General features: G+C 44.0%; 1 protein-coding gene across 2 annotated transcripts in view; it reads right to left on the bottom strand.

Annotated features, from left to right (window-relative positions):
- Window positions 1-24,766, bottom strand: part of C3H8orf34 (chromosome 3 C8orf34 homolog) — a 324,719-nt gene that overhangs the window by 110,204 nt on the left and 189,749 nt on the right. For both annotated transcript variants that reach the window (XM_090040118.1, XM_090040117.1), the window contains one exon: window positions 18,208-18,343. In XM_090040118.1, coding sequence (XP_089896244.1) covers window positions 18,208-18,343 — 136 coding nt within the window. The remainder of the gene's footprint in view (window positions 1-18,207; window positions 18,344-24,766) is intronic.

Genomic DNA, 24,766 nt, shown 5'->3' with positions numbered 1-24,766 from the left:
CTAATTTTTTTTAATTGCACAACTAATCTTGATCAATTTTTAAAAATCATTTGACTGCCCTAATTATAACATGACCTTACAATATAACAAGAGGAAGTTGTTAATCAGGACTTAGTGATACTGCTGTTTCTACTTTTCCTCTTTTCCTTCCCCACAATTGCTAGTTATCTGAGGTTCTGGATCTACCATATCCATGTTATCACTATAAAATACATGTTCTAGTTTTAGGGGGGTTGATGGGGGCTGTAGTTGTAAAAGCTTCCCAACTCAGGGTTATAATGTTATCCCTTTAGATAACAGCAGTGTATTAAAAGGAGGCTACTTTACATTTTCATAGATTAGGGCCCACCTCTATCTATGTCCATGCATTCTCTGGGTATGTCTACATTGCAATCCAAAGGTGTAATTGCACCTTATGAAGATATATGTAGATAATCTTTAAATCAGCTATCTTAACTATTGATAACAGTACAGTTGCAGCTGCAGGTCTGTTTAACCCTAGCTCAGGTATGTTTACCCAGCTATGAGCGACCAGTGCCTCCTGATCCGGGGGAGACACAAGTAGCCAATCACTGACGGGGGGGGAAGGGGCAGTATTCAATCGCCACTGCTGGCACAAGTGCCAGCGGCAAACCTAGAAGTGCTGCCAGTGCTTCTCTTGGAGCCCCCATGAGCTTGGGGGGGCACTGTCCATTGCCTCCCACTCCCTAGCCATCGAGGGCCAATCTTGGGGGGGGGGGCATGTGCCCTCCTGTACTCCCCGTACACGTCGCCTGTGTACCCAGCTGCAGTCTCACCAGTGGTTCACAGCATAGATGTATCATTCGTGACCTCAGTTTGACTTACACTTTATACTGTGGTAAGTTTGATCAATCTACCATAAGAGGACAAGATTCTTCTAGGGTTTGTTGGCTCCTAGTCACATAAAGGGTTATTTTGAAATGTTTCCCATTGGTTGTCATCGCTAAAACAGAGATCACTGGGGAAGAAGAGAAAATCCATTGGCTGAAGAATCCTTCTCATACTCAACAGCAACTAAAAAAAGAAACAGGAAGGAACCCCACTGCTTTAATCAGGGAACTCCTTTACAAAACTGACAGCTTTTTACCAATCACCCAAAGACAGGAATAGAACAATAAGAGACTTTATCCAGTTCTTTGTAAAGATTATGGCTGATGAGCACCCAAGGCCCAACTAAGAAATATCTCCCCTAAAAGAGATCAGTGTAATGCTAAAAGTGTGAGTGGCCCAGTAGACAGGCATTCCCTATGTCTGGAAGTAACACTTACCCCTCAGATCAGGGGTGTTGAATACATCCAGCCCCACAACATGGATAAGTGGCATGGGGCTGGTTTGCAAGCTGTACTACTCACAGATCAGCCCCATATTCCAGATGCACCACAGCTGTGGGGATGTGCAGTTTGGCCCCAGAACCATTGCAATGGCAGGGCTGCGCAGCATGGTTCCAGAAAGGCTGCTGCATGCAGCACAACCCTGGAGTAGCATGTGGTCGATCCAGGACACAAGGCCACCCAGCATGCTCAGCATGCTGTCTGTGTGTCACTCTGTCCTAAGAGCAGCACCAGGGGCAGCATGATATGGCTCTGCAGACTGGATCTGACCCATGGTTGACACTCCTGCCATCTGGACCATGCCTGACACCCCTGCAATAAATATTAAGGAAGGCTAGCCAGCTGCATCCTGAAGTTAAATCTGAGGAAGCATGTTAAGCCATCTCTCTTCTCCCCATAGAGAACAACAATAAGTAAGGTTGGAAAGGCCTACATAGAGCCAACTTCTTTAATTCCATTTTAAATGTATTCTTTTGTTAATATTTTTCATAATATAGATACACGGTTTCATTTATTTCTCTTACTGTTGCCTGGAGTTCTGATAAAGTAATTTGGGAATTGCAAATAACTATACCAAACAAACTCTAAACAGTAGCATGGCCTGTTTAGCAGTAAGCCTTCTACTAAACATAGTCATTAACATTTTTGCTTGTAATAGCTACATAAGATTCACTTGTCAAGCCTCAGACACTGTCATCTGCATAGCTCATTATCACTAAATGGCTTCTTAATGACCCCCAAACCCATTAGTATCCTTTTGGCTTTCTGATAGTCAGATAATGCTGCTACATACAATTTACTTTCCATATGAATCTGAAATGCCCATGTAAGATTAACAGCAGAGTATTCCCTTGCCCAAACAATTTACTATTTCTGTTTCCTAAAAGCTGTATTGCAGTCCTTTCAGACAGCAGTTCTATTTTCTCCCTAGTCACTTTGTAAATATTTTGCTGATAAATGTATAGAAAATAATGCTGATGACTGCTGTGACTGTAGAGAAATTTTCAATATTCACTTTCCCCTTGCTAATTTACACAAGACATTCTCCTGGCTTGCCTATGCCCTCCTGGTTCCAATGACCGTTTCCTATTAACCACTCATGTAAGGTTCAGCTGTGTCTTTCATAATTTCCATATACAATTCACAACTTATTTTTTTTATATTATATAGTACAAGGATACTTCAGGCACCAGAAAAAATGTGGAAGTGCTTAAGGCTGGTGGAGACGGATAAAAACGTGGAAAGAGGGGAAGACCTGGATTAGTTAAAGGAAAGGAGACAGGCTTCAGTAAATAAACAAGCAAACCTGGAGATTGTTGGCTGGGGAAAAATGAAGGTAGGGTAAAGCCAAAGACCCAGCTATGAACACAACTGTGAAGCAACTGAAGGCTTCTGAAAAGGAACCAGGGAAAGAAGCAGAGGGCATTTTTATGTATCCTGAGAAATATCCTTCATTCATAGACCAGTTCAAGGAAGCCTTTTTCAGGCAAGGCAAGCTGACAGGAGGCACAATTTTAAGGGCCTGTTAGATTAACTTGTTATAAGGCAATTTTTAAATGGCTGCATATACATTATCTCCATCACCATCAGCTTTTGTTTTAAATGCATATTTGCACGCAACTAGCACTCCTTTGTAACATTCTTGTTCAGAAACCTTCTAGCTTGTGGCACAGTATGTTTTCTATAATCCTATTTATTTTTTAATCACATGCAACCCCTTTTTGTGTGCTACTGATGTTAAGAAGGATGAATGCAACCCTTGCACTATTAAAGACAAAAAGCTTCTTACTTCCAGGAATGCATTGGCAGGAGTCCACAAGAACAAGGTTTAACTTTTGAGCATGGCAATGGGCATGCAAGGCTAATGGGTGGTCCTTCAATAAAAAATCCCCATAAACTCCATTGAAACAGCCACTCTGTGGAAGACATTGGCTTTTTCTTATACCTGCTCAGCTTATGCCTTATTGAGTACATATCCTTTTCTTTCTGACACAATGTTAGTGAAAGTGTTACAAAAACTCAACATAGTGCAAGACAGAAAATGTAACAAAATATAAAAAGCTTTTCTGCTAAACTGTAATTAGGCATATATTAAAACCATATATTCGTTGTTTATGTGTGAAGATGTCTTATTATGAATCATCAGCAACAACTGAAATTCATTTTGCTTTACTTGTAAATGAGCAAGGAATTATACTATCTACTGTAGAGTGAATCAATCCATTTTGTGAGTCAGCGGAGATACTTGTGCCAAAGCACAGAAATTAATTACTAAAAGAGAACTGACATATGTTTTACTCAAACAATTTATATCAAATTTAGCCATGATGTTCTTTGTTAATTCTCCCTTTTAACTGGCAAGCTTTCCTGATTATGATTATTTGTGTATATACTCCTGCTATCTTTAAATACCTGTATTTTCTGCAACCTGTGAACCTTCCTTTGTTTCACCCTTTTGTTTAGATGACTTAATATGGTGCCTAACTTGCAATTTAGTTATTTTTTGAAGAGCTATGGGAATAACATTGTTCTATTACTATTTTTCCTGTTTGAAAACCCTCTTAAGCTGTTATCTATCTGCTTTTTCCTCACCATGTGTGAAACATCTATATGGAAAACAGTAAGCTCTCTGTTTCTCACAGCTGTATTCTAGTCAACAAACCTCTTTATAGTCCTGAAGATTTAATCCTCTCTTTTTGTATCATAAAGCTGCACAAAGCTATTTGGTGAAATGACTTAACAGAAACCTCCTTTTTATTTTCAAGTTTTATTAATAGTACTGATCTAGCTTCTGATACATATATCTATCATTTGAAGAGCATTAGTGAAATTATCAACACTTATGGTTTAGAAAAGAGAACATAAGGTAATTGTCTCTAAACCTATCAATCTAAAGAGGAACTTAAGAAGTTTTGCTGCTGGTTCAAAATAGGCTCAGTCAAAGGCTCCTGTTCATTGCTTCAGAAATCTCCCAGTTTTCCTGAGAGAAAAAAACAAGGTCTGAGAGAGTGAGCTGAAATAAGAGTGATTGCTCTAGTTAATGTGCCTAGATATTAGTGCAGCTTTCACACTTGATACAAATTTGGTTTCATTTAGAGCACAGTAGATTTATAACAAATTAGATTTGTAACGTTAAATATATTTATTCCCCTTTGATGTTGCTTAGTATCAAGAAGCTCCTCTAATACTACATCAGAAATAAGAGCTATAACAGCTACAAGATGAAGTCTATTAGCTAGAAGTCTATGGGAAGACATAGAAAGCCAATTATTTGGCACTTTTAATACTAGATTAGGCTAAAGTCTAGTTAATGTGCAAAAGAGGAAAAAAAACTGTACTGTCTGAGAAAGATGGGATAAATCACTGAGAACTAACTTTCTATGACTAAATGTTGTGATCTGAGTCATTTTATTGTGCAAGGGGGCTGAAAGCAGTTTGATGTGGCTTTCTGATATTTCTCCTGTATGTGGGAACACTTCATGATGCCCCTTGCTGCTTTGCCATACTCTCTGTCTCACTCAGCCCACATATATAGAATATGAATGGTGAGGAATATATATGTATGGATGTGTGTGGGGTAGATCATCAAGTACTCCAGCTGTACTCCATTGGTATGTGGCTGTTTCTTAAAAGCAGCTGCCAGGTGACATAAGTTAGAGGAGCCCAGGTCTAAGAGCTGCACGGATCTTATGAAGCCTGGCAGCCTACAGAAATTCGGCAAAGCAAAGGATCTGGGTTTCTGTGCTTACTGGTGATTAAATTAAAAAAACATCAGTTTCCCAAATTATATGAATAATTTAAAGAATGAACCCATAACAGCTTAAAATCTACAGTCAAGCCAAGGAATGTTAAGTTACACTAACTTTTGCAGTGTTAAAATGGCTGCGTTTGATCTGTGGCATGAAAATGAGGTGGAAACCTATCTTACACATTGGACAAAATGAGATGATGGTGAAAAGTTATGATGCAAACTGTAAACTATGTGTCATTTTCAGATTTAAAGGAAATAAATTCATTATAAGATTAGGCTAAGCTAGATGCATTGTTTTAGTTACCTAATAAAATCTTCTCCAAACAGTATTGCCTTCTCTTAGGAAGATAAAAAACTTCCAGTAGCTGTATCAGACAAGATGTTTTGGCTTGATAATAACATAAATAGGACTTATTTTAAAAATACAGCAAAGTTAGAGGACCTGGATATGAAAACACAAAGGTAATATCACATTTTTGTCTGAGCCAGGAAACATGTTTCCTAATATTTGAATCCCTGCCAGAAATGCATGAGGCAAGAAGTCCTATGCCTTCCACCGGAAGCCAAAATACCTGTGGTAAAAGGTAACCTGATTTGACAAGCCTACTACCTGCAGAATATTCACTGAAGTTAAACAGGACCATTAATTTCAAGATTCCTTAAACAGGCATAAACTAAGCAAAGTTAAGGGAAAAGACACCTGTTTAACTGTATTTAAAATATGGAGAGTAAAAATGCTGATTTATATTTCTTACGGTCCAACTTTGTAAAAGCATAAATACAGCATAGGGTGAAATACTATAATCATGAATTAAACAGAGAAGACGATACAATAAGAAAATAAAAATACAATTCCCAACCTCAGGAAAGGATCTAAATATACAAGTAGAATCTGCACCATATCCTAAAGATAAAAAAGGCTTTATCATACTAATGAAGGAATTAAATGCCAGAGCTGAAAGACCTCTCCTGAGATTCCCAAACATACAATGCTAGGGAATGTCAGCAAAACTGGAAACTAAGAGAAGAAGTGGTCTCTTGGGTAGTCAGTGCATTAAAGGTCAGTAACACCATAATGAACTGCACTTGAAAACAAACAGAAAACAAAAGCAGTTTTTGGAGCACTGAGTAATACACTTCCTGCAAGTAAATCTTGGAGAAATCAAGGTAATTGTATTATTGCAGTGCTTACCAACCAATGGATCTAGATTCACCAGTCTAGATTTGGAGCCTCTTGGAATTGATCCAAGGCTGGGGTAGGGGGCCAGATTGAGGCCCCCCCAGTGAGGGACAGTGCTGCAGAGGCAGGAGCAGGGGTAAGTTGACTGGTGCCCCAGCTGGGTGGGACTTACCTGCTGGGGAGGCACGTCCCCAAGCAATTTCTTCTCCCTCTGCCTTGATCTGTCCCCCCACCTCCACCTCCTCCCTCCCCACAGACTTACCTGCGGGGCAGGGCTGGGGCAGGGGCAGGGGAGGGGGAGGGGAAGGGGGGTGGCAGCAGGCACATGGTAGATCTTGGGGGTTGCTTTTAAAATGCTAAACATGATCTCCTACTTAAAAATGTTGGAAGCCACTGTATTATTATGTACAGAGAAAAAAGCAGCTTTCTTGCCATATACTGTGTCAGAAGCAGTTGACCCTCCAACAGCATCCCGAACAACTTACTGATTTGGGAAAAAAATTGCTAATGTTTCCTTTCAAAATGGCCTTCAGTGGTAATTCCTGCCTTTCTCAAGCTTCTGCCTCTTTGGTGATAAAATGGAGAAAAATGCTCTCTCACACACATAAGGAAACTGATCAATGAAAGAGAGGTGTGAGAGCTGTGTTATTCTGAAGTCAGGTAGAAGGCAGGGTAGAGGTGTACCTTCTAGACTAGTTGAATCAGATGTGCATAAGCTTTCATGAGCAACAGCTCACTTCATCAAAGTTGATCACAAAAGTTTATGCACCTCTGATTTGGTTAGTCTATAATGGGGGGGGGGTGTAACCTGCAGCACACATACCACGAGTGGCAGTCAGCATCTGCATGTGGCATGCAGCAGATTAGGGAGGGAAGGGGCATCCCAGTGGTAGATAGTGCAGACAGCAGAGCAGCAGATTGGGCAGAGGAAGGGGACTGGAGGGAAGGTGTGGTGTTAATTTGCTTCATTAGGTTGACAAAAAGTGTGGCCCCCAGGGGAGACGCCTTGTTGGACCTAGTGCTGGCCACAGGTGATGACCTGGTGAGGGGGCTGCGGGTGATGGGCCACCTGGGAGACAGTGATCATCGCTTGCTGGAATTCACCATCCAGCGTAAGGTGGCAAAGGGCTGCAGCAAGGCAACAGCCCTAGACTTTAGGAGGGCTGACTTCAACAAGCTAAGGAGGATAGTTGGGGAAGCGCTGAGGACCCAGAGGGGAAGGGAATCAGATGTCGAAGGTGAGTGGTTGCTCCTTAAGGAGACGATCCTCCATGCCCAAAGGGAGGTAATCCCAACAAGGGTCAAAGGGAGCAGGAGGGCACATAAACCCCCATGGCTCACTAAGAGCATCCGGGAATGTCTCCTTGCTAAAAGGGAGGCATATACCCAATGGAGAGATGGGGTCATCGCCAAGAAGGACTATGTTATAGTCACCCGAGGATGTAGGGGGGCAGTCAGGAGGGCCAAGGCAGAGTTGGAGATAGGACTAGCTTCCCGGATCAAGGACAATAAGAAGTCCTTCTTCAAATACATAGGGGGTAAAAAGAGGGTCCCGGGTAATGTGGGGCCCCTGCAGGACACGATGGGCAACTTAGTCATCACGCCAGATGACAAAGCTAACATATTTAACGATTTCTTTGCCTCTGTCTTCCTAAGTAGGGACCAGTTCAGCCACCTCCCTGCTGGGCCCCCCTCGGGCCCCGAGAGAGACACGCCTGGGCCAAGGGTTAGTGAGGAGTTAGTTAGGGTACTTCTGGAGAGGCTGGACGTGTTCAAGTCCGCTGGTCCGGACGATCTTCACCCTAGGGTTCTACAGGAACTGGCTGAGGTCATTGCGGGACCCCTGGCACGGCTCTATGAGCACTCGTGGTGCTCTGGCGAGGTGCCGGAGGACTGGAAGAGGGCCAATGTGGTCCCTATCTTCAAAAAGGGAAAAAAAGAGGACCCGGGAAATTACAGGCCAGTTAGTCTGACCTCAATCCCGGGTAAGCTCTTTGAAAAAATTATCCTGGCACACATCCAGGAGGGCCCTGCGGGGGAATGCATGCTCAGGGGCAACCAACATGGGTTTATCAGTGGCAGGTCTTGTCAGACCAACCTGGTGGCCTTTTACGATCAGGTCACCAAATCATTAGACGCAGGGGTTGCTGTGGATGTAGTCTTTCTGGACTTCCGGAAGGCTTTCGACACTGTCTCTCACCCTGTCCTCATCAAAAAGCTGGGAGACTGTGGTGTCGATGCCCACACGATCAAATGGGTCGCCAACTGGTTGGAGGGCCGCACCCAGAGGGTGGTAGTGGATGGGTTCTTCTCGACATGGAAGGATGTGGGCAGTGGGGTTCCGCAGGGCTCGGTCCTCGGGCCTGCACTGTTCAACATCTTCATCAGTGACTTGGATGAGGGGGTAGAAAGCACCCTGTTCAAGTTTGCTGATGACACTAAGATGTGGGGGGATGTGGGTGCACTAGAAGGGTGCAATAGGCTACAAGCTGACCTTGACAGGTTGCAACGGTGGGCGGATGAGAATAGGATGGGGTTTAACACTGATAAGTGCAAGGTGTTGCACATGGGGAGGAAGAACCGGCACCACACTTACAGGTTGGGGAACTCCCCTCTTGCCAGCACGGAGACGGAAAAGGATCTTGGAGTCGTCATTGACTCCACGATGAACATGGGCCGACAGTGTGGGGAGGCAGTCAAGAAGGCCAATCGTACCCTATCATGCATCCACAGATGCATCTCGAGCAGGTCCAGGGAGGTGATCCTCCCCCTCTATGTGGCACTGGTCAGGCCGCAGCTGGAGTACTGCGTCCAGTTCTGGGCGCCACACTTCAAGAGGGACGTGGACAATATGGAAAGAGTTCAGAGGAGGGCCACTCGTATGATCAGGGGTCAGCAGGGCAGGCCTTATGAGGAGAGGCTACGGGACCTGAACCTGTTTAGCCTCCACAAGAGAAGGCTAAGGGGGGACCTTGTGGCCTGCTACAAACTGGTCAGGGGGGATCAGCAGGTATTGGGGGAGTCCCTGTTCCCCCGTGCGCTGCCAGGAGTGACCAGGAATAACGGTCACAAACTGGCGGAGGGTAAGTTTAGATTAGATATTAGGAGGCGCTACTTCACAGTCAGGGTGGCTAGGGCCTGGAACCAGCTTCCAGGGGAAGTGGTGCAGGCTCCTAGCCTGGGGATTTTTAAAAGGAAGTTAGATGAGCACCTTGCCGGGGTCATCTGACCCCGGTGCTCTTTCCTGCTAAGGCAGGGGGTCGGACTAGATGATCTACCTAGGTCCCTTCCGACTCTAGCTACTATGAAACTATGAAACTATGGTCTATAAATTATACCTCTACCATGACTTATTCCTGATAAATGAGTCCAAGTTACAGAAGCAGGTAATTAGGTACTCAAGTAATAAGTGTGATATAAAAAAAGACAGGTGGACAAACTTTCCATCAAAAGGAGCTTGAAGAGGAAGCTATTATGGGCTTAATCCATAGGTGTACCAAAGCATCATATGCCATACATTAGGGAAAGCAGAGAGGGCTTTATGATACCCTCATGCCCCCCTCCCACATATCTTGGTTCATCACCTGTAGTAAGTTAAAGAATCTAATTAAGGAAGCTATTAGAGAGCTGCAAAGCAGCCTAAGCATAACACATTTATATAATTAAAATTTACATTGGTTTCCTACATGAAGATAAACTACACTGGGATCTAAGTGAACAGTTACCCTGCTATTTTTGTATAGCCGCATCCAATAGGCTGTGACTACTACACACTGCCACAGGGTGGAGGTGGAAGAGGAGCACACAAACAGCTACCTGGGGATAAACTATGGACATAACACCTGTACAAAAAGCCCTGACATGACAAATTTAGGATGTGATTAAAATGTTAATTGCACCATGAATAACAACTTGGGCACACAAAGACAATTTGGCTAGGGGCAGACATTATACATACACCCGTTTAAGTGACCAGAAACTGGTTTAAACCTGTTACAGAACACACATTCAGTGCACATAAACCAGTTTTAAAATGGCCAAAACTGGTTTGAAATAAACCTGGCTGAATGTAGTATCAGACTTAACTGATTTGGATCAAACCAGTTTCTGCAATGTTTGCCCCAGATCCCATTCCTGGTTTAAGTTAAACCAGAGTCTCCCAGCATCCCGGCACACTCCCTGGGCTGGGCTGGGCTCTCTGCTTCAGAGAGCTGGGCTGGCCCCTCCCCTCTTCTCCCTTGCTGGAGCTCCAGCAGAGACTTGCAAGCATAGCAGCATCTGTCTGGCTTCCTCTGCCCCACCCCCTCGCTGTATGCTGCTCAATCAGGGACTCCTCTCTCCTCTCTCCCACAGCACAGACCATAGACAGCATGTGGTATGCTAGCTAATGCTGAGAGGTGTCTGTGTAAGGCAGACAGGACAAAGGCAGACAGGACTGTGTCCACTTAGGGGTTCCTGGAGCTAATCAACAGGTCGGTAGTAATGTGCCTCCATTCATTCCTTGGAAAAAACTGTTTAAGAAGAGTTTAAACTATTAGAGAGAGGCTTTGTTTTCTGATGGGGTGATAAATCCTGATAAAGATCATAAATGCTCTGATATCAGTGGTGGGGGGATTAGGGAAGGAGGGATTACGGAGGGAGAGGGGATTAGGGAGGGAGGAAAGGATCCCCTCCCTAATCAGAGCATCCTGCTGGGGCCTGGCCATACCTCTCCTTAGCCCAGCACTGTGGAAGGAAAGGGAGGGCTACTCTAGCACCCCCTGGCTTCTAGCCTGAGCTGCTGCAAGCATGTGCCTGAATTTCTGGGATGTCTGTGTGGTTATAAACTGGTTCAGTCTAGCCAAGTTAGACTAACCTGCAAAGATTAAATCAATTCAGGCTCAAGCTTTTTGAATGTCTGTCTCTATCCTTTCTGGTGAGATAATATAGCAAACATGCCACAAAGATATTCCATGTATAACATCTTTTGTGGCTTATTTGTATGATGCCTTAAAAGGAATGTATGACATGTAAGGGTTGACCCATAACAGAACCTGACCCTCACCTGAGCATAGAAATCTGGCATGGGCAGCCCTACAGTCTGGGACACAGCCATCTGCTATCCAATCAGTGGGATTGAACTGGGGGTAGCATTAGGTCCTGAACCAGTCCCTCACCTCCCCTTCCCCCCCACTGGATTCCTGGAGACACATAGGATGGCTCCATGAGCCTGACATCTGGGAACATCTCCCCAATCTCAGGCTCATTGCCCACCAGACCTTTAAAAAGCAGCTATGTAATTGGGAGCCCTACCTGCACATGTGCTTTTTTTAAGTTCCTAGTCATTTGTGTAAATGACAGCTGGGAAGCTGGGTGCTCTCAGCTCCCCAGGTTCCCATGCCCTGCACCACGGAGCTTTAAAGACCATGCCTGTCTCTGGAGTGCAGCTGTGCTTTCTAATTCTCCCTGGGCACCTGGACCCAGACAGCAGGGAGAGGGAACCTGATCTCTGGCTCCCAGTATCAGGGAGCTTTAAAGAGTGCCTGCAACTATGGCTGGGCTCCTGGTTGATGTGGGAATCTTGACTGGGCTCCTCCTGAATGTGGTGCATGTGGCTACCTATACATGTGCAGTGAGGCTGCTCCGACACACTGTAATTACAGCACGTCAGGGAAGACTCAATTAATCTGGTCTGTTGGAGCATGGTAATTACTATGCTCCAGCAAACTCCAGCATCATGTTATCGGCATCCCTGTACTGAAAAATAGTGGCAGGGAACTTTAGTTAAAGTTTGTTCGATGCGGTTTAGTTACAGCACCCTCACTGCCATTTTTTAGTAGAGGGGCACCAATACACATGACATTCCTGGTGCCTTAATTAGAGTGGCTCTGAGAGCTGCTTTAATTAAAGCATCACTCCCCTCAACTCCCACAGCATGTGTATAAATGCCCAAAGTCTCCCAGAAGGGTTTTAAAACCCCAGAGAGAAAGCTTTCAGCTCTGCCCCTCTCCCCACCCCCCCACAACAACTGGAAGCCTCTGATCCCCTGTGTCCCAGTAGACCACTGTCTGCAACTGGATCTAAAGCTGTCCCAGCTAGGGCTAACAATCAGCAGATTGTCAGCTCACCACACTGGAGACTTAAACTGGTTCTGGTATGGTTAGGAGTCCAGACTGATTGCTGGCTCTGGATCTGACCATCAGCTGTTGTCAGCTTCAGCCCAGACTACACTGGAGCAGGTTTGAGTCCCTGGTGAGCTCCCTGGGGCCAGAGCCAAAAATAAGCCTGGACTTGCTGGTGCAGGGAGTGCCGGGGGTTATATGACCAGGCTCCACCTTTACTGGCAAGTAGTAATGGCACAAATAGGACCTGATCCCTGATCCAAACAATTCCACCTCCTGCCATAGACATAGTTGGAGGCATGATTGTCAGGATTGCAGATCATGGCATTAAATGAACACATGGGAAAAATCAAGGTAATTCACCAACATAGCTTCACTTTTGATTTGTCCTGTGACAATTTGACACCAGATACAAGTAAGTTATGCTGGTCTAGAGCTCCAAGTCATGTGTCTGTGACTTTTTGTTTTTTTACAACAGTGTACAGACTAATTACTCCAGTGTAAACTTATCTTGTGGTCAAACCATTACAACAACTGATATCTGATTCAAAAACTGATCGTGGACCCACTGATCATGGGCAGAAACAATTTAAATGGCAAATAACAGGTGTGTGGCTGATCAACAGACCACAAGGGCCAGAAGTTTGAGCAGGGAACTGCTTATTTCTGCACTTTAAAATAACAGATATTGGAATGTGAAATTATAGGACAAAATAATCTTATGCAGTAATTGACACAATATTGTCAATTAAGCTATTTGCAAAGGTAGTTTTCAACTCTGTACCACTGGAGTAGATCCTTGAAAAATTTTGATATACATTCCTTGTACTTTTCTGTTTGTACATGTACCACACAGAACTATCTAGAGTGTGGAAAACCCAAAGCTTTGTCATTTATTTATCACCTCTTAATATATAGATGAATTATGCCAGTTGAGAAAATGAGAGGTACTTAGTAGGGCTGTGCAGAGCAGGTAATATTCAATTTGACAGCCATGTCAAATATTAAACCTGGTCCCACTTTGATTTGCCATCTGCTTCAAGTCGAAGCAGGTCCACTTTGACTCGAGGTCGAAGCTCAGTCAAATATTCGAGCTACTTCGACTTCCCCATAGGCTATAATAGGGAAGGTTGAAGCAGGCAATAACTTTGGCATTTCATGTCTGATCTTGATGAAACATGCAGAAACGATAGCTCCTGAGGAGTCTACAAAACATGCCAAGTTTCAACAAGATATGTTCAGGGGGTACAGAGAAACTGCACCCCAAATTTGTGAGAGCAAAACGCCTGTAACTTCTATGTGCAAAGCCACAGGATGCTCAAACTTGCAGGAATGGTAGCTCCTGAGGAGCCCACAAAGCCTACCAACTTTCATGGTGATAGGTGCAGGGGTTTCAGGGAAACTGCACCTTAGGTTGCTGACAGACAAAACTCATGATCCAGATGGAGTGAGGAGGGCAGCATTCACTCCATCTGCACCTGGAGCTTGGGGACGCCCAGCAGCGGGAGGTTCACCTTGAGGAACACCAGCTGCTCCACCAAACCAGGATCCAAGAAGGTGCAGTGGGGTGTAACAACATCTGTAGCCATGCTGAACACCCTCTCGCTTGGCACACTGGTCAGTGGACAGGACAGGTATTCCCGGGAAACTGTAGCCAGATCCGGCCACATCGGGCTTTGGGTTGCCCAGTAGGCCAAGGGGTCGCAGTCCAGGGGCTCCACAGGCTCGGCAAGATAGGCAGACACCACGGTGTGAGGGCTGTCTGCCTGATCCTGGGGTCTAGACCCCCTAATGTATGCCATGGCCTTAGCCCATATTGGCAGCACCTGTGGTGGAGGGGAAGACTGGCTCGTGGATGGCAGGCTGGGTTCAGGCAGTGGGTCCCCCTGTTCCACTTCCCCTTGCCTCCGCCGTTCCGCCTCTGTCACTTTCTTAATAAGTACCTCCCTCCAGTGACTCAGTGTCTCGCTTCCACATATGGTGCCTTTCACCCTTGGGTCACAGATGGTGGCCAGCATATGCAATGTGTTGGACCCCAAGGGTTCAAGCCTTTTCATAAGGCCCTACTTCAGCCGCCTCAACAGTGCCTGCACATCTGGTGAAAGCGGCCTGCCCCAGCCAGGAACATTGGCCCCCAGGAAGCTCTCTGTTTGGCTGCGGAGCTCCTTCACTATGGGGACCAGCTGGCTGAGGAAGGCATCAGCAGCACTGAGGGTCTCAGTGGCCTCGAGGAAGGGCTTGAGGACCAGCAAGAGCTGGGAGATGGCATCCCACTCAGCTTTGGTCAGGGGGCTGCTGATCCCAATCTCCACAAGCAAGGCCAGCTCATGGATGGCCTTCTGTTGCTCCACTGGCCTCTTGAGCATCAGGTATGTAGAGTTCCACCGAGTCTCCACATCCTGCATGAGTCTGCGTTGCGGGACATTTAGCTCTGCTTGTTTGTCCCGCAGCATCTTGCCCCCCTTGATGCTCTGGTGGAAGTAGCCTGCCACCTTCCTGCATCTGGAAACGGTGCCAGCAACACCAGCAGGCTCATCTCTGGCAGCCCTGTCCCCCTCCAAGGCATCCCTCACAATCAGATGTAAATTGTGTGCCACACAGTGAATACCAGCAAAGTTGGCATCACGGACTGCCTTGACCATATTGGCCCCATTATCGGTGATCCTGAAGCCGCGGGTGAGGTCAGCCTGCCCAACGCCCAGCCACCCCTGCACCATGCAGTGCATGGCCCCCCTTATCTCTGCTGCTGTGTGGGACTCATCCATCACCTTGGCGTGAAGGAGGGCCCACCAATGGCCTGACTGGCCACACCAGTGCCCTGTGAGGGAAAGGTATGCATGATCTCCACCCTGGCTGCTCCAGATGTCTGAGGTGAAGTGTACGGTCACCTGCGGTCCTGCCTTGTGCAGCTCCTCCCTCAAGTGCTCCCTGCATGCTTCATATAGGGAGTGCACCACCGTACTGCTGAAGGTGGTGCATGCGGGAACCTAGTAGGATGGAGCCAGCAGTGCCAGGAGCCACCTGAACCCTGGCCGCTCAACAAAGGTGAAGGGCTGGCCATCCAGAGCAAGCATCTCCCCAGTGGTCTGAGTGACCTTGCTCACATTTGCAACTGGTCCCTTTTGCCCCCAATGTTCCAGGGTGCCCTGCCTCTGCTGTGGGGGGACGGGGGCCATGGAGTGAGCAGGGGCCATTCCTGTGGCAAAGGGGAGGTACCTGCAGAGATGATTCAGCGTCCCCGAGGTGGTCATGCACTTTGTTCCCTTGCCCCGGCTGATTTTGGCTCGGCAGTGCACGCAGATAGCAAACGTGGGATCATTTGCCAGCTCATAATGATCCCAGACCATGCTAGTACTAGGCCTTTCCCTCTGGCAGGTGGGTGCATCTGTGGATGCTGCTGAACTCTCCCCCTCTTCAGCAGTCAGAGGCACAGCAAGAGAAAGAGCGGACTCAGCTGAGCCACTTGCCTTCACCTGTACAGAGGCACCTTCTGAAGTGCCTTCTGGGAAAGACCTCATGGCTTGAAAGGAAAAAACCTTACGGGTGTCGAGCACAAACTTGACTGATTCCTCCTCCTTCCCCCTCCTTCCCTTGCCAGGGCACTGAGATCCAGGTCCAGCGCCAGCTCTTCTTCTGGAGCTGGGAGGCTCAGCATAGGCAGTGACACAGGGGTGGAGTGTGCTGCTGTGCTGGTTGCAGTTCTGGTGGGAGAGGTTGTGGCTGCTGTGTCTGGACATGAGAGAGTTTCAGGCACAGGCAGTGGCTCTGGTGGCGCTGCTGCTCCCCTCTCTTTACTGCTTGTAGCAGCCTCATCCCTTGTAGCAGGAGGAAAGAGGCTGCGTCTGAGTTTGGTGGGAGGAGAAACTGCAGCTCTCCTGCTTGCAACCCCCCTTGCTCCCCTTCGTGCAGGCTGGCCAGTGTGGCCACCTACCTTTCCACCCCGTTTCATAATGTGTTCCTTCTTATGTAAACTGGAACCTCTAAGTGTGCTGTGCGCCATGGATTAGATTTCTGGATGTTATCTAAATGTGTTTGTGTGTGTAGATAATATATTGAGAAGTGTTGGTGTGGTGGAAAGAATGAATGATGTATAAAAAATATATAAACTAAATTCCTATATATAGAATAGATCCTAGGCTACTACTAACCTTATCCAATATAAGCGTAGACTAATATGAAAAGTAGTTATAAAATAAAAACACCAAGTTCTCAGAAATCCCTGTTGTTAGCATTGCAAGCAGGGAATCTGTTGAAGATCAGGGCTTCCAGCTGTCGTGGTCTGACGCAGAGGTGGAGAACACCAGCAACTCAGAAACTGACCCCAAGGCAGAAAGCAGGGGAGCTGAAAAACTGCTGCCTTTTATGCATTTTCTCTGGCCCTCCCCCAGAGCACTGGGATTGGAAGGGACCTCAGAGAATGCTGACAGGTCATTGGCTAGCCACACATCAGTCATGAAAGCACTCCTTCCCCAGCTCCCCCTACCTCCCCTTGCTTTTCTTCCCCCCCCACCGGGAATCCAATATAGGCAAGTCGAATATTCGACCCGCGCTGTTAATATTCGACTTCCAGTATTTGATTTGACAGCTATCTGACCAGCTACTATTCGACTCAACTTTCACTTTTCAGTGTCAAATATGTTGAATATTTGTTGAATCAAATATTAAGTCAAAGCTTCTAGTACTTAGCTGTGTTAGTCTGAAATCAGGCAGAAGGTAGGGCAGCATGGCACCTTAGAGACTAACTTTAAGGTGTGAGCTTTCATTAGACAACAACTTACTTTGACAGGTGCTCTGAATAGGGAAGGCTGCTCTAGCACCCCTCAGTTTCTACCCTCAGCTACTGCAGGCATGTGCCAGCATTTCTGCAGTCCAGACAGGATGTCTTTTTGGTTACAAACTGATGCAGACTAGCCAGGTTAGAGTAACCTGAAAAGATTGAATCAATTCAGGCTCATGCTTTTTGAATGTCTGTCCCTAGCTTTTGAAGACAACTTCCCTAAACAAGTGGTCTTTTAAAATATGGTAACCTTAAAATAAAATAAAAAGGTAGGAAGGCACATGCGCAAACTTTTGACTTGAGATCACCACAGGTTGCTTCTATTTACAGGTTACTAATCCCCTCTCAGACAAGACAATGGAGCAGTCAAGGGCAAAGGCAAGGAGATAAAATTGGCAGACCTCTGCATTGTTCTTCTTAATCTGCGCCATTTACATAAGGGTGAGAAGGCTAGCTTTGTCATTTAAACAGGATTAACTCCTTTTTCCAAATGAGCTTTTGTCCATACAGAAAGACTGAATCTAAGAAATTTAAAGAGTTTCAGCTAGTGTTACATTATTAATTGACTAGGTTTCAGGAATATCAAGCTGGTTGTTTGGCCCTCATACTGTAAGTGCAAAAATTACTTCCAGCTGCCAAAAGCAAATGGGATTCAAACTGATTAAATTCTTGAACTGCACCTGTGCAACTATGTTTTTATTTATACCAATGCTCTTCAATTGGTTTTGAAACTCCAAAGTTTCTAAATCATCCTTTGAAAAGCCACAGAAGCTCAAGTAACAGAGAGAAGGGCATAAAATAGTTTCAAGCTGTGAAGTAAGGGTGAAGATTACCTGCACTCCTTGATTCATTGTTGATATGAGCAGTATCATGCATAAGTGTAGGTTCTACAGCTCAACTGGCCCTTTATGACCAAGGATAGTTAGAAGCAAAAAAAATTTCCTTAAAAAAAAGAGAACTTATTGCCTGGATCATAGGTAATCGTGATAGTCAACCTAGGAAAATGGACTAAAAATCTGCTTGTTAGTATCATCTGCTTTTCTTACCTGGCACACCTTGCGCAGATGTTCAGTGTGACCTTTGCCTGAGGTTCAACAGGATGTGTACTTCGAGTTTGGTTAAATTTGCTCCCAGAAGACATCAAACTGGTTACTCCTTCCATTCTTAAATCATCAAGATCCTCTGCAACAACACAAATGACTGAATGAATTAAATTTAAATTCTATGAGAAAAAAAAACAAAACATCGCACAATAATAATATAAAATATAAAAAATCATAAATAAAATATAGACATTGGATTTATGGCACATTATAACCTGCCTGCCATCTGATAACCCCAGACCTGCATTTTGCATACTGGCTTTATTCCACACAGGAGAGTACACAAATCAATACAAACTCTCCCTGTGCCCAAAGAAGGGTGTTTGTACCCAAATGCTTGCAAAGAACATATTTTCCAACTATTTAGTTGGTCTAATAAAAGATCTCATATTTACCGAAAAAACTCTCTCACAACAATAAGGATGTTTATCCTCTACAATCACTAAATATTGACATAGTGACCAAATGCTAGGTAGAAAATAGGCACAATTACTTATACTTGTAGATATCGTTTTACAAATGCATTTTGTCATCTCTTTAAAGGTTAACGTAGTCTCAAAAAGAATATACAGTATTTAAAAAAATATTCTGTATTATTTCTCAGCAATGCTGCCAGAGTTTCCAAGCTCTGTTCTGCACATTCATTTACAAGAAGTTTGTAAGTTTATCTGTGGGAGATGGCATCCAACAATTCCATTTAGATATGTGGGATAATGAATCCAATCCAAAACAGACATCTAGGCTACTTGCAGACTTGGGAAAAAAACACCAAACAACAGTGCTTTATTTTAAACTCGCGCACTCCCAGCAGACTCCTGAGCCTAGAGCATGCCCAGAAGAGGCATCGTGTTAGGTAGACCCAGCTCACCCAAGGCCTGTATACATCAGGCACTTTAGTGGGGTGTTTTTAGTGCTTTTATCTAATAGCTGATTGAATTAGCTATTAGATAAAAGCACCAAAAAGCCCTGCTGAAGCACCCAATCTATAAAGATGCTCCAGAGCTGGGTCAAAATAACATGCTGCTTCTTCCAGTAAAGTGCAGTTTTTTGTGGTTTTTGTCAGCAGCTGTTATTAGAAGAATACATGTATCTTCTTTATAGTTGTCTTTAGACATAGTTGTATTTTCTTGTTACCTCACACTGAAAAGGCATTCTTAAAATCAAAGGAGACTGCCTAATCTGTAAAATAATATATTACATTATTTATGATTATACATAACATATTATATATTATGCTATACTTATAAATGACATATTCTGTGCGTCTGTATGTGACCTTTATAACCATAATATTGAAGCACCTTAAGTCATTAATATATCTTATCCTCATAAAACCTCCATGAGAAAGAGATTTCTTCCATGTCACAAATGCAGAACTAACTAAAACATATAGTAGATTACCTGATTCGTCCAAAGTCACAAAGGAATTTCTCGGTAAAACAGGAATTCAAAACAGGTCTCTTACTTCCCAGAAGAGCAATTTTTTTATTAAATTATCCTTTATAGATATCTATAATAAACAGCGCTTGCAGCCTGGGCTATTTTTAAATGTGCCCAATATTTCTCATCATAAAATCTTGTTTTCAGGTGTTTGCATCTTTTCTATAATTTAACCATTTGTGCTGAAATTTTCCCAGATCAGCAGTTGCTTCAAGCTGACCTCCCTTCCTTCCTGAAAGTTTCAGCCAACACAGTTCACCTATTTCTAAGTGGGACATTAACTAGATATTGTCCTTCTTAAAACAGAGATCAAGGGCCTGGAAACCTGTTCTTTGAAATGTACTTTGGAAATGAATTTGAAATTTTGTAGTAAGTGGACCATGGGTCAGGGATGAGCCTTTTGTTATACCCATTGAAAAAAATATATAGTTCAGACATTTTCAGTAGAGATTTATCTTAGCTGAAGAGCATGTCTGAACTTCATGATTCCAAGATATGATCATGCCTCAGCCCTCCTGAGCACTCCAACCTGAGGCTGATGGAGTTCAGAAAGCATTTCTAAATGAGACTCCCTGCTGCTCCAGAGAAGTCAGTACAGACATTAGAACTTAGAGCAGGGAGCTTGTGTTCTCAGTTTACCACCAAGCAACATGCATGAAGTCAGGGTGGAGGAGGAAGCCATCGAAAAGAGGCAGACACAGGAAGCTGGGACAGACATAGTAGGGAGGTATGGACTGTGGAGTGGATTGGGAGAGAGGACTGAGATTGTTTCAGCAAGAGATTTGGGATTGGTAGACATAGAACCATAGAAAATTAGGGGTGGAAGGGACCTCAGGAAGTCTTCTAGTCCAACCTCTCTGATCAAAGCAGGACTATCCCCAGCTAGATCACTCCAGCCAGGGCTTTGTCAAGACGCTTTAAAAACCTTCAAGGATGGAGATCCCACCACCTCTGTAGGTAGCCTGTTCCAGTGCTTCATCATCCTCTTCTTGAGAATGTTTTTCCTAATATCCAACCTAAACTTCTCTTGCTGCGACTTGAGACCATTGCTCCTTGTTCTGTCATCTGCCACCACTGAGAACAGTCTAGTTCCATCCTCTTTCAAATCATCCTTCAGGTAGCTGAATGCTGCTATTAAATCCCCCCTCAGTTTTCTCTTCTCCAGACTAAATACACCCAGGGTCCCTCAGCCTCTCCTCAAAAGTCAAGTGCCCCATCCTCCTAACTATTTTTATTGCTTTCTGCTGGACTCTCTCCAACTTGCCCATAGCCTTTCTGTAGTGGGGGGGCCTAAAGCTGGACACAGTACTCCATATGTAGTTTCACCAGTGCAGAATAGAGGGGAATAATTACTTCCCTCAATTTGCTGGCAACACTCCTACTAATCCAGCCCAGTATATTGTTAGCTTTCTTGGCAACAGGGGCACACTAGTGACTCATATTCAGCTTATTATCCACTGTAACCCTCGGGTCTTTTACTTCAGAGCTGCTGCTTAGCCAGTTGGTCCCAAGCCTATAGCAGTGCAGGGGATTCATCAGTCCTAAGTACAGGACTTTGCACTTGGAGGGAAGGTATGAACAAGGAGCTGATAAGAGAAATGGGGAATGTTAGGAACTAATTGACTGGGGGAACTGGCATTGGCTAGACAAGAATGCAGAGATTAGGAAGCAGAGAAGAAGCAATAGAGGAACAGCAGAATTGGGAGAATTGGGACTGGCTGGATAAAGAAAAGAACAATGAGCTAGGGAAGGAATGTGGGAGGGAAACTGAGATTGGATAAGGATCTCAAAGAGAGAAGCTGAGATTGGAAGACAGTAAAGAACTGACAAACTGTCAAATTATGCTTTATGTGGGAACTTGGGATTTGGGGGAGGAAGAGTCTAAAAAATACAGTTGTAGATTGTAACTTTGACAATGATCTTGAAGAAAAAGACTATAACTGGCTGGACAAAGAGACTGGCACTAGAAGTGGAGACTGGGAGATAAGGGGAAGAAGATTGGGACAAGAAGGCAGAGATAGAGAAGAGACCAGACTGAAGCAGGTATAGGTTGGAAAGGAAAGGAAAGGGAGAAACAGATTGAAGAGTCTGTTCCCATTAGATAACATTGTCCTCAAGAACCTGAAATAGAATACATATTTTCCAATGTTCACCGTTGCTCTGCTGTCCACATATAACTATGAAATCCACTACCAAAATGTCTCTCTCATTTCCTTCTATCTCTGGCCCACATAGAGGATGTCAACCAACTATTGTTATCAGTTATTCCGTTAGTTTGTAACAACATTTATAAAGGTTCTGATCCTGCTAATCACCTGGTGGGTATCAATATGACAACCCATGATGGAACTTCTGTTTCATCTATTTGATTTTTTTAAAGCAAGGAAATTACAGGAAACTTGTGTTAAATAAATTATTGAGGTTGCAAGGTAAATGCTAAAAGTTAGGAAATAGCAGAATTAACCTTCACTGTGCAATCTTAATTCAGCCTCACTGGCCACGTCCAGACAAGCATAGCTGTGTGGTATGCGGTGCTGCAGATACATCTGCAGTGCTACATACTGCACACTCAGTTGTCCTCTGTGCTGCAAGGGAGCAGCGTGGGGAGGAGTTGACCCCTGAATCCAGGGGTCAAAAAAACATGCAGAAAAAAAAGCAGAGCAGAACATGAGGGGGCAGCATGCCCCGCTCAAAACTGGAGCCAGGCCACTCAGAGCCATGCTCCGGCTGCCGGCCAGACTCCAAGCGACAGGATCACCACTGCTGTAGCCCTGGGATGCCTCCAGTACCCCAGGAAAGGCTGCTGGGGCCATATCAGTGCTGTCCCTGGACTCCCCTACCGCATCTGGGGTAGGGGACCCTGGGGAACCAAACATCCACACACATGTGGATGTGACCACTGTGTGTATGCTAGAGCCTTAAATTTATATGACCATATGCTATTTCTTCTCAAAGATGCTGCCTCCTTCAGTATGCAAAATAGACTGCTCTAAGAATGTACAATGAAGATCTGTATAATCAAGAAAACTGTTGTCTGCTGGATGCCTGCTTCATTTTTTACAGCAGATTAAAGCAAATAAAATCAGTGAATTGCAAGAGGAGAAAAGGAGATGCCCGAGTTAAAGGTTTCTGGGTGCTACCCTGGAGAGTTCGATTCTATCCCTGCTTCTCTTACCAAGGTCCTATGTGATGCTGAGCAAATCCCTTCAACCAAACTAATTGTGCATTCCTCTTTTTTTTTATACTAACCTTAATACCCTGGGGTCCAATTTACAGAAGTTCAGTGTTCTCACAACTGCAACTCAAGGGAATGCAAGCTATGCTTATATTTATGAAATGCTAAACAAATCTAAGTATTCTGAAAAATTAGTTTCTATGCAATGCAAACTGGGCACAAAAATTTGGCCTTAATCTTTCTGTATCTCAGCTTTTTATCTTTAAAATGGGGATAATATAACCTCATAAGAGTTTTGTTAATATAATTTTGTTTGGAAAGCATTCATAGTGGTAAGTGTCATAGAAAATCCCATAAGGTAATTGGTAATTCTGTTTCCAAAGCAAGGTCTATGTTTGAGTAGTTTGTAATGTACAGTGTGTGACCCCAAGCCTTAAACAAAAAGACAAGAACAAAATATTGCCTAGTTGTGCATCAGTAATATTAATTCTGACATTTCTTAACTTTTGGGTGTTTGACTATGTAATTTTAATAATGGCCTTTTAATATAGAATTTATATTTGGGTAATACTATTGTTTGTTAGATTATACAGTGCATCACAGACAAATTTTCAGTTAGATTTATGCAACTGCAAGCACACAGTTTTATAGATCCATTCTATGGACAAATACCTATAGTGAAAGTACAAAGAAAAATTTTCTGAATGCATCTTCCACAGTCTGGTACTTGTGTGTTTCAATTTAAGAGCATATAAATGTGTCCGTATGCCTGCAAATGTGCCAAACTTATCGCACCAAGTAAGGCCTTTTTTCATCTTTCCATTTCCTTATGTCCCCTTGCCAATTCCCTACAAAATCCACCTCTATTTGAAGGATATCCTTCAATCTCCAACATCTTGCCTCATGCAACAAGCTCTCCTTTCCCCCTCTCTCTCATAGCAATATCCTCCCTTTCAGGGTTACTGTCAACCCTTCTTTTCACACCTGTTTGAGAGATAAATTATTCAGGATGTCAGGATTTTAAATGTTGGGAGAGATGGTCAGAGCTCAGATGGAGGCGGTTGTCAATCAGGAAAGCTGGAAGGATACCACCCTCTGGTTCTTTGATTTAGAGACAATTAGATATTCTGCCTGAAGCTAAAGTATGTGCTAACTACACACCAAAGGCTCCATGAATATACCATTTCCTTACTGAATTTCTCAGTTCAACATCAGTAGGGTTCTGCCCATAGATACTTTTTTAGACCACATTGAGACTTAAAATATCAAACCAAATATAAAGGCAGGATATCCTGTACTGTAAGTAAAGGTTATATGTTCAAAGAGCATCATGGTAACTTATGGTTGTCAGTGTGTGTTCTTTATAGCAAAATTAGTTTAATTCAAGCAAGAATCTGTCTGGAAGAACAGGGAAAAGGAATAAATGGCTTTAGACACTGGCTAAAAAGTGGGTTAAGAGTTAAGGGTCAGTGACAGAACCACTATCATTAATGATTCTGCTGCCTCTGCAGCTGGGGTACAAGATTCAGAGAAGAAAAAGTCTAAACAAAGAAGGACAAAAGAACATGATTAAAACAGACATTTCTCAAGAGAGATAATTGTGCACTGGACCCAGACTGAACGGAGGTCACCATCACAGGATGGTAAAGCTTAAGATCAAGTAGATATGAATATATCATGTTTGGTTTTAGAATACAATACTCTGTTATTATGCAAGCTTAATACACAGTTTTCAAAAAGTCATATCAAGAGTAGCAATAGTACATAAATAGAAGGAGAGTAGATTTCATGTGATTTGAAAATATTAGATGGTCATAAAGAGAGAGTAAAGGCCTCAGAGTTAGGAAAGAAACTCACTGAGAATTTTTTAAAAACTATACAGGCATT

This window comes from Crocodylus siamensis, chromosome 3, assembly GCF_052110815.1.
Source record: "Crocodylus siamensis isolate JL-2025a chromosome 3, ASM5211081v1, whole genome shotgun sequence".
In the NCBI taxonomy this organism is placed as follows: domain Eukaryota; kingdom Metazoa; phylum Chordata; order Crocodylia; family Crocodylidae; genus Crocodylus; species Crocodylus siamensis.
This window is presented reverse-complemented; position numbering and strand designations above follow the sequence as displayed.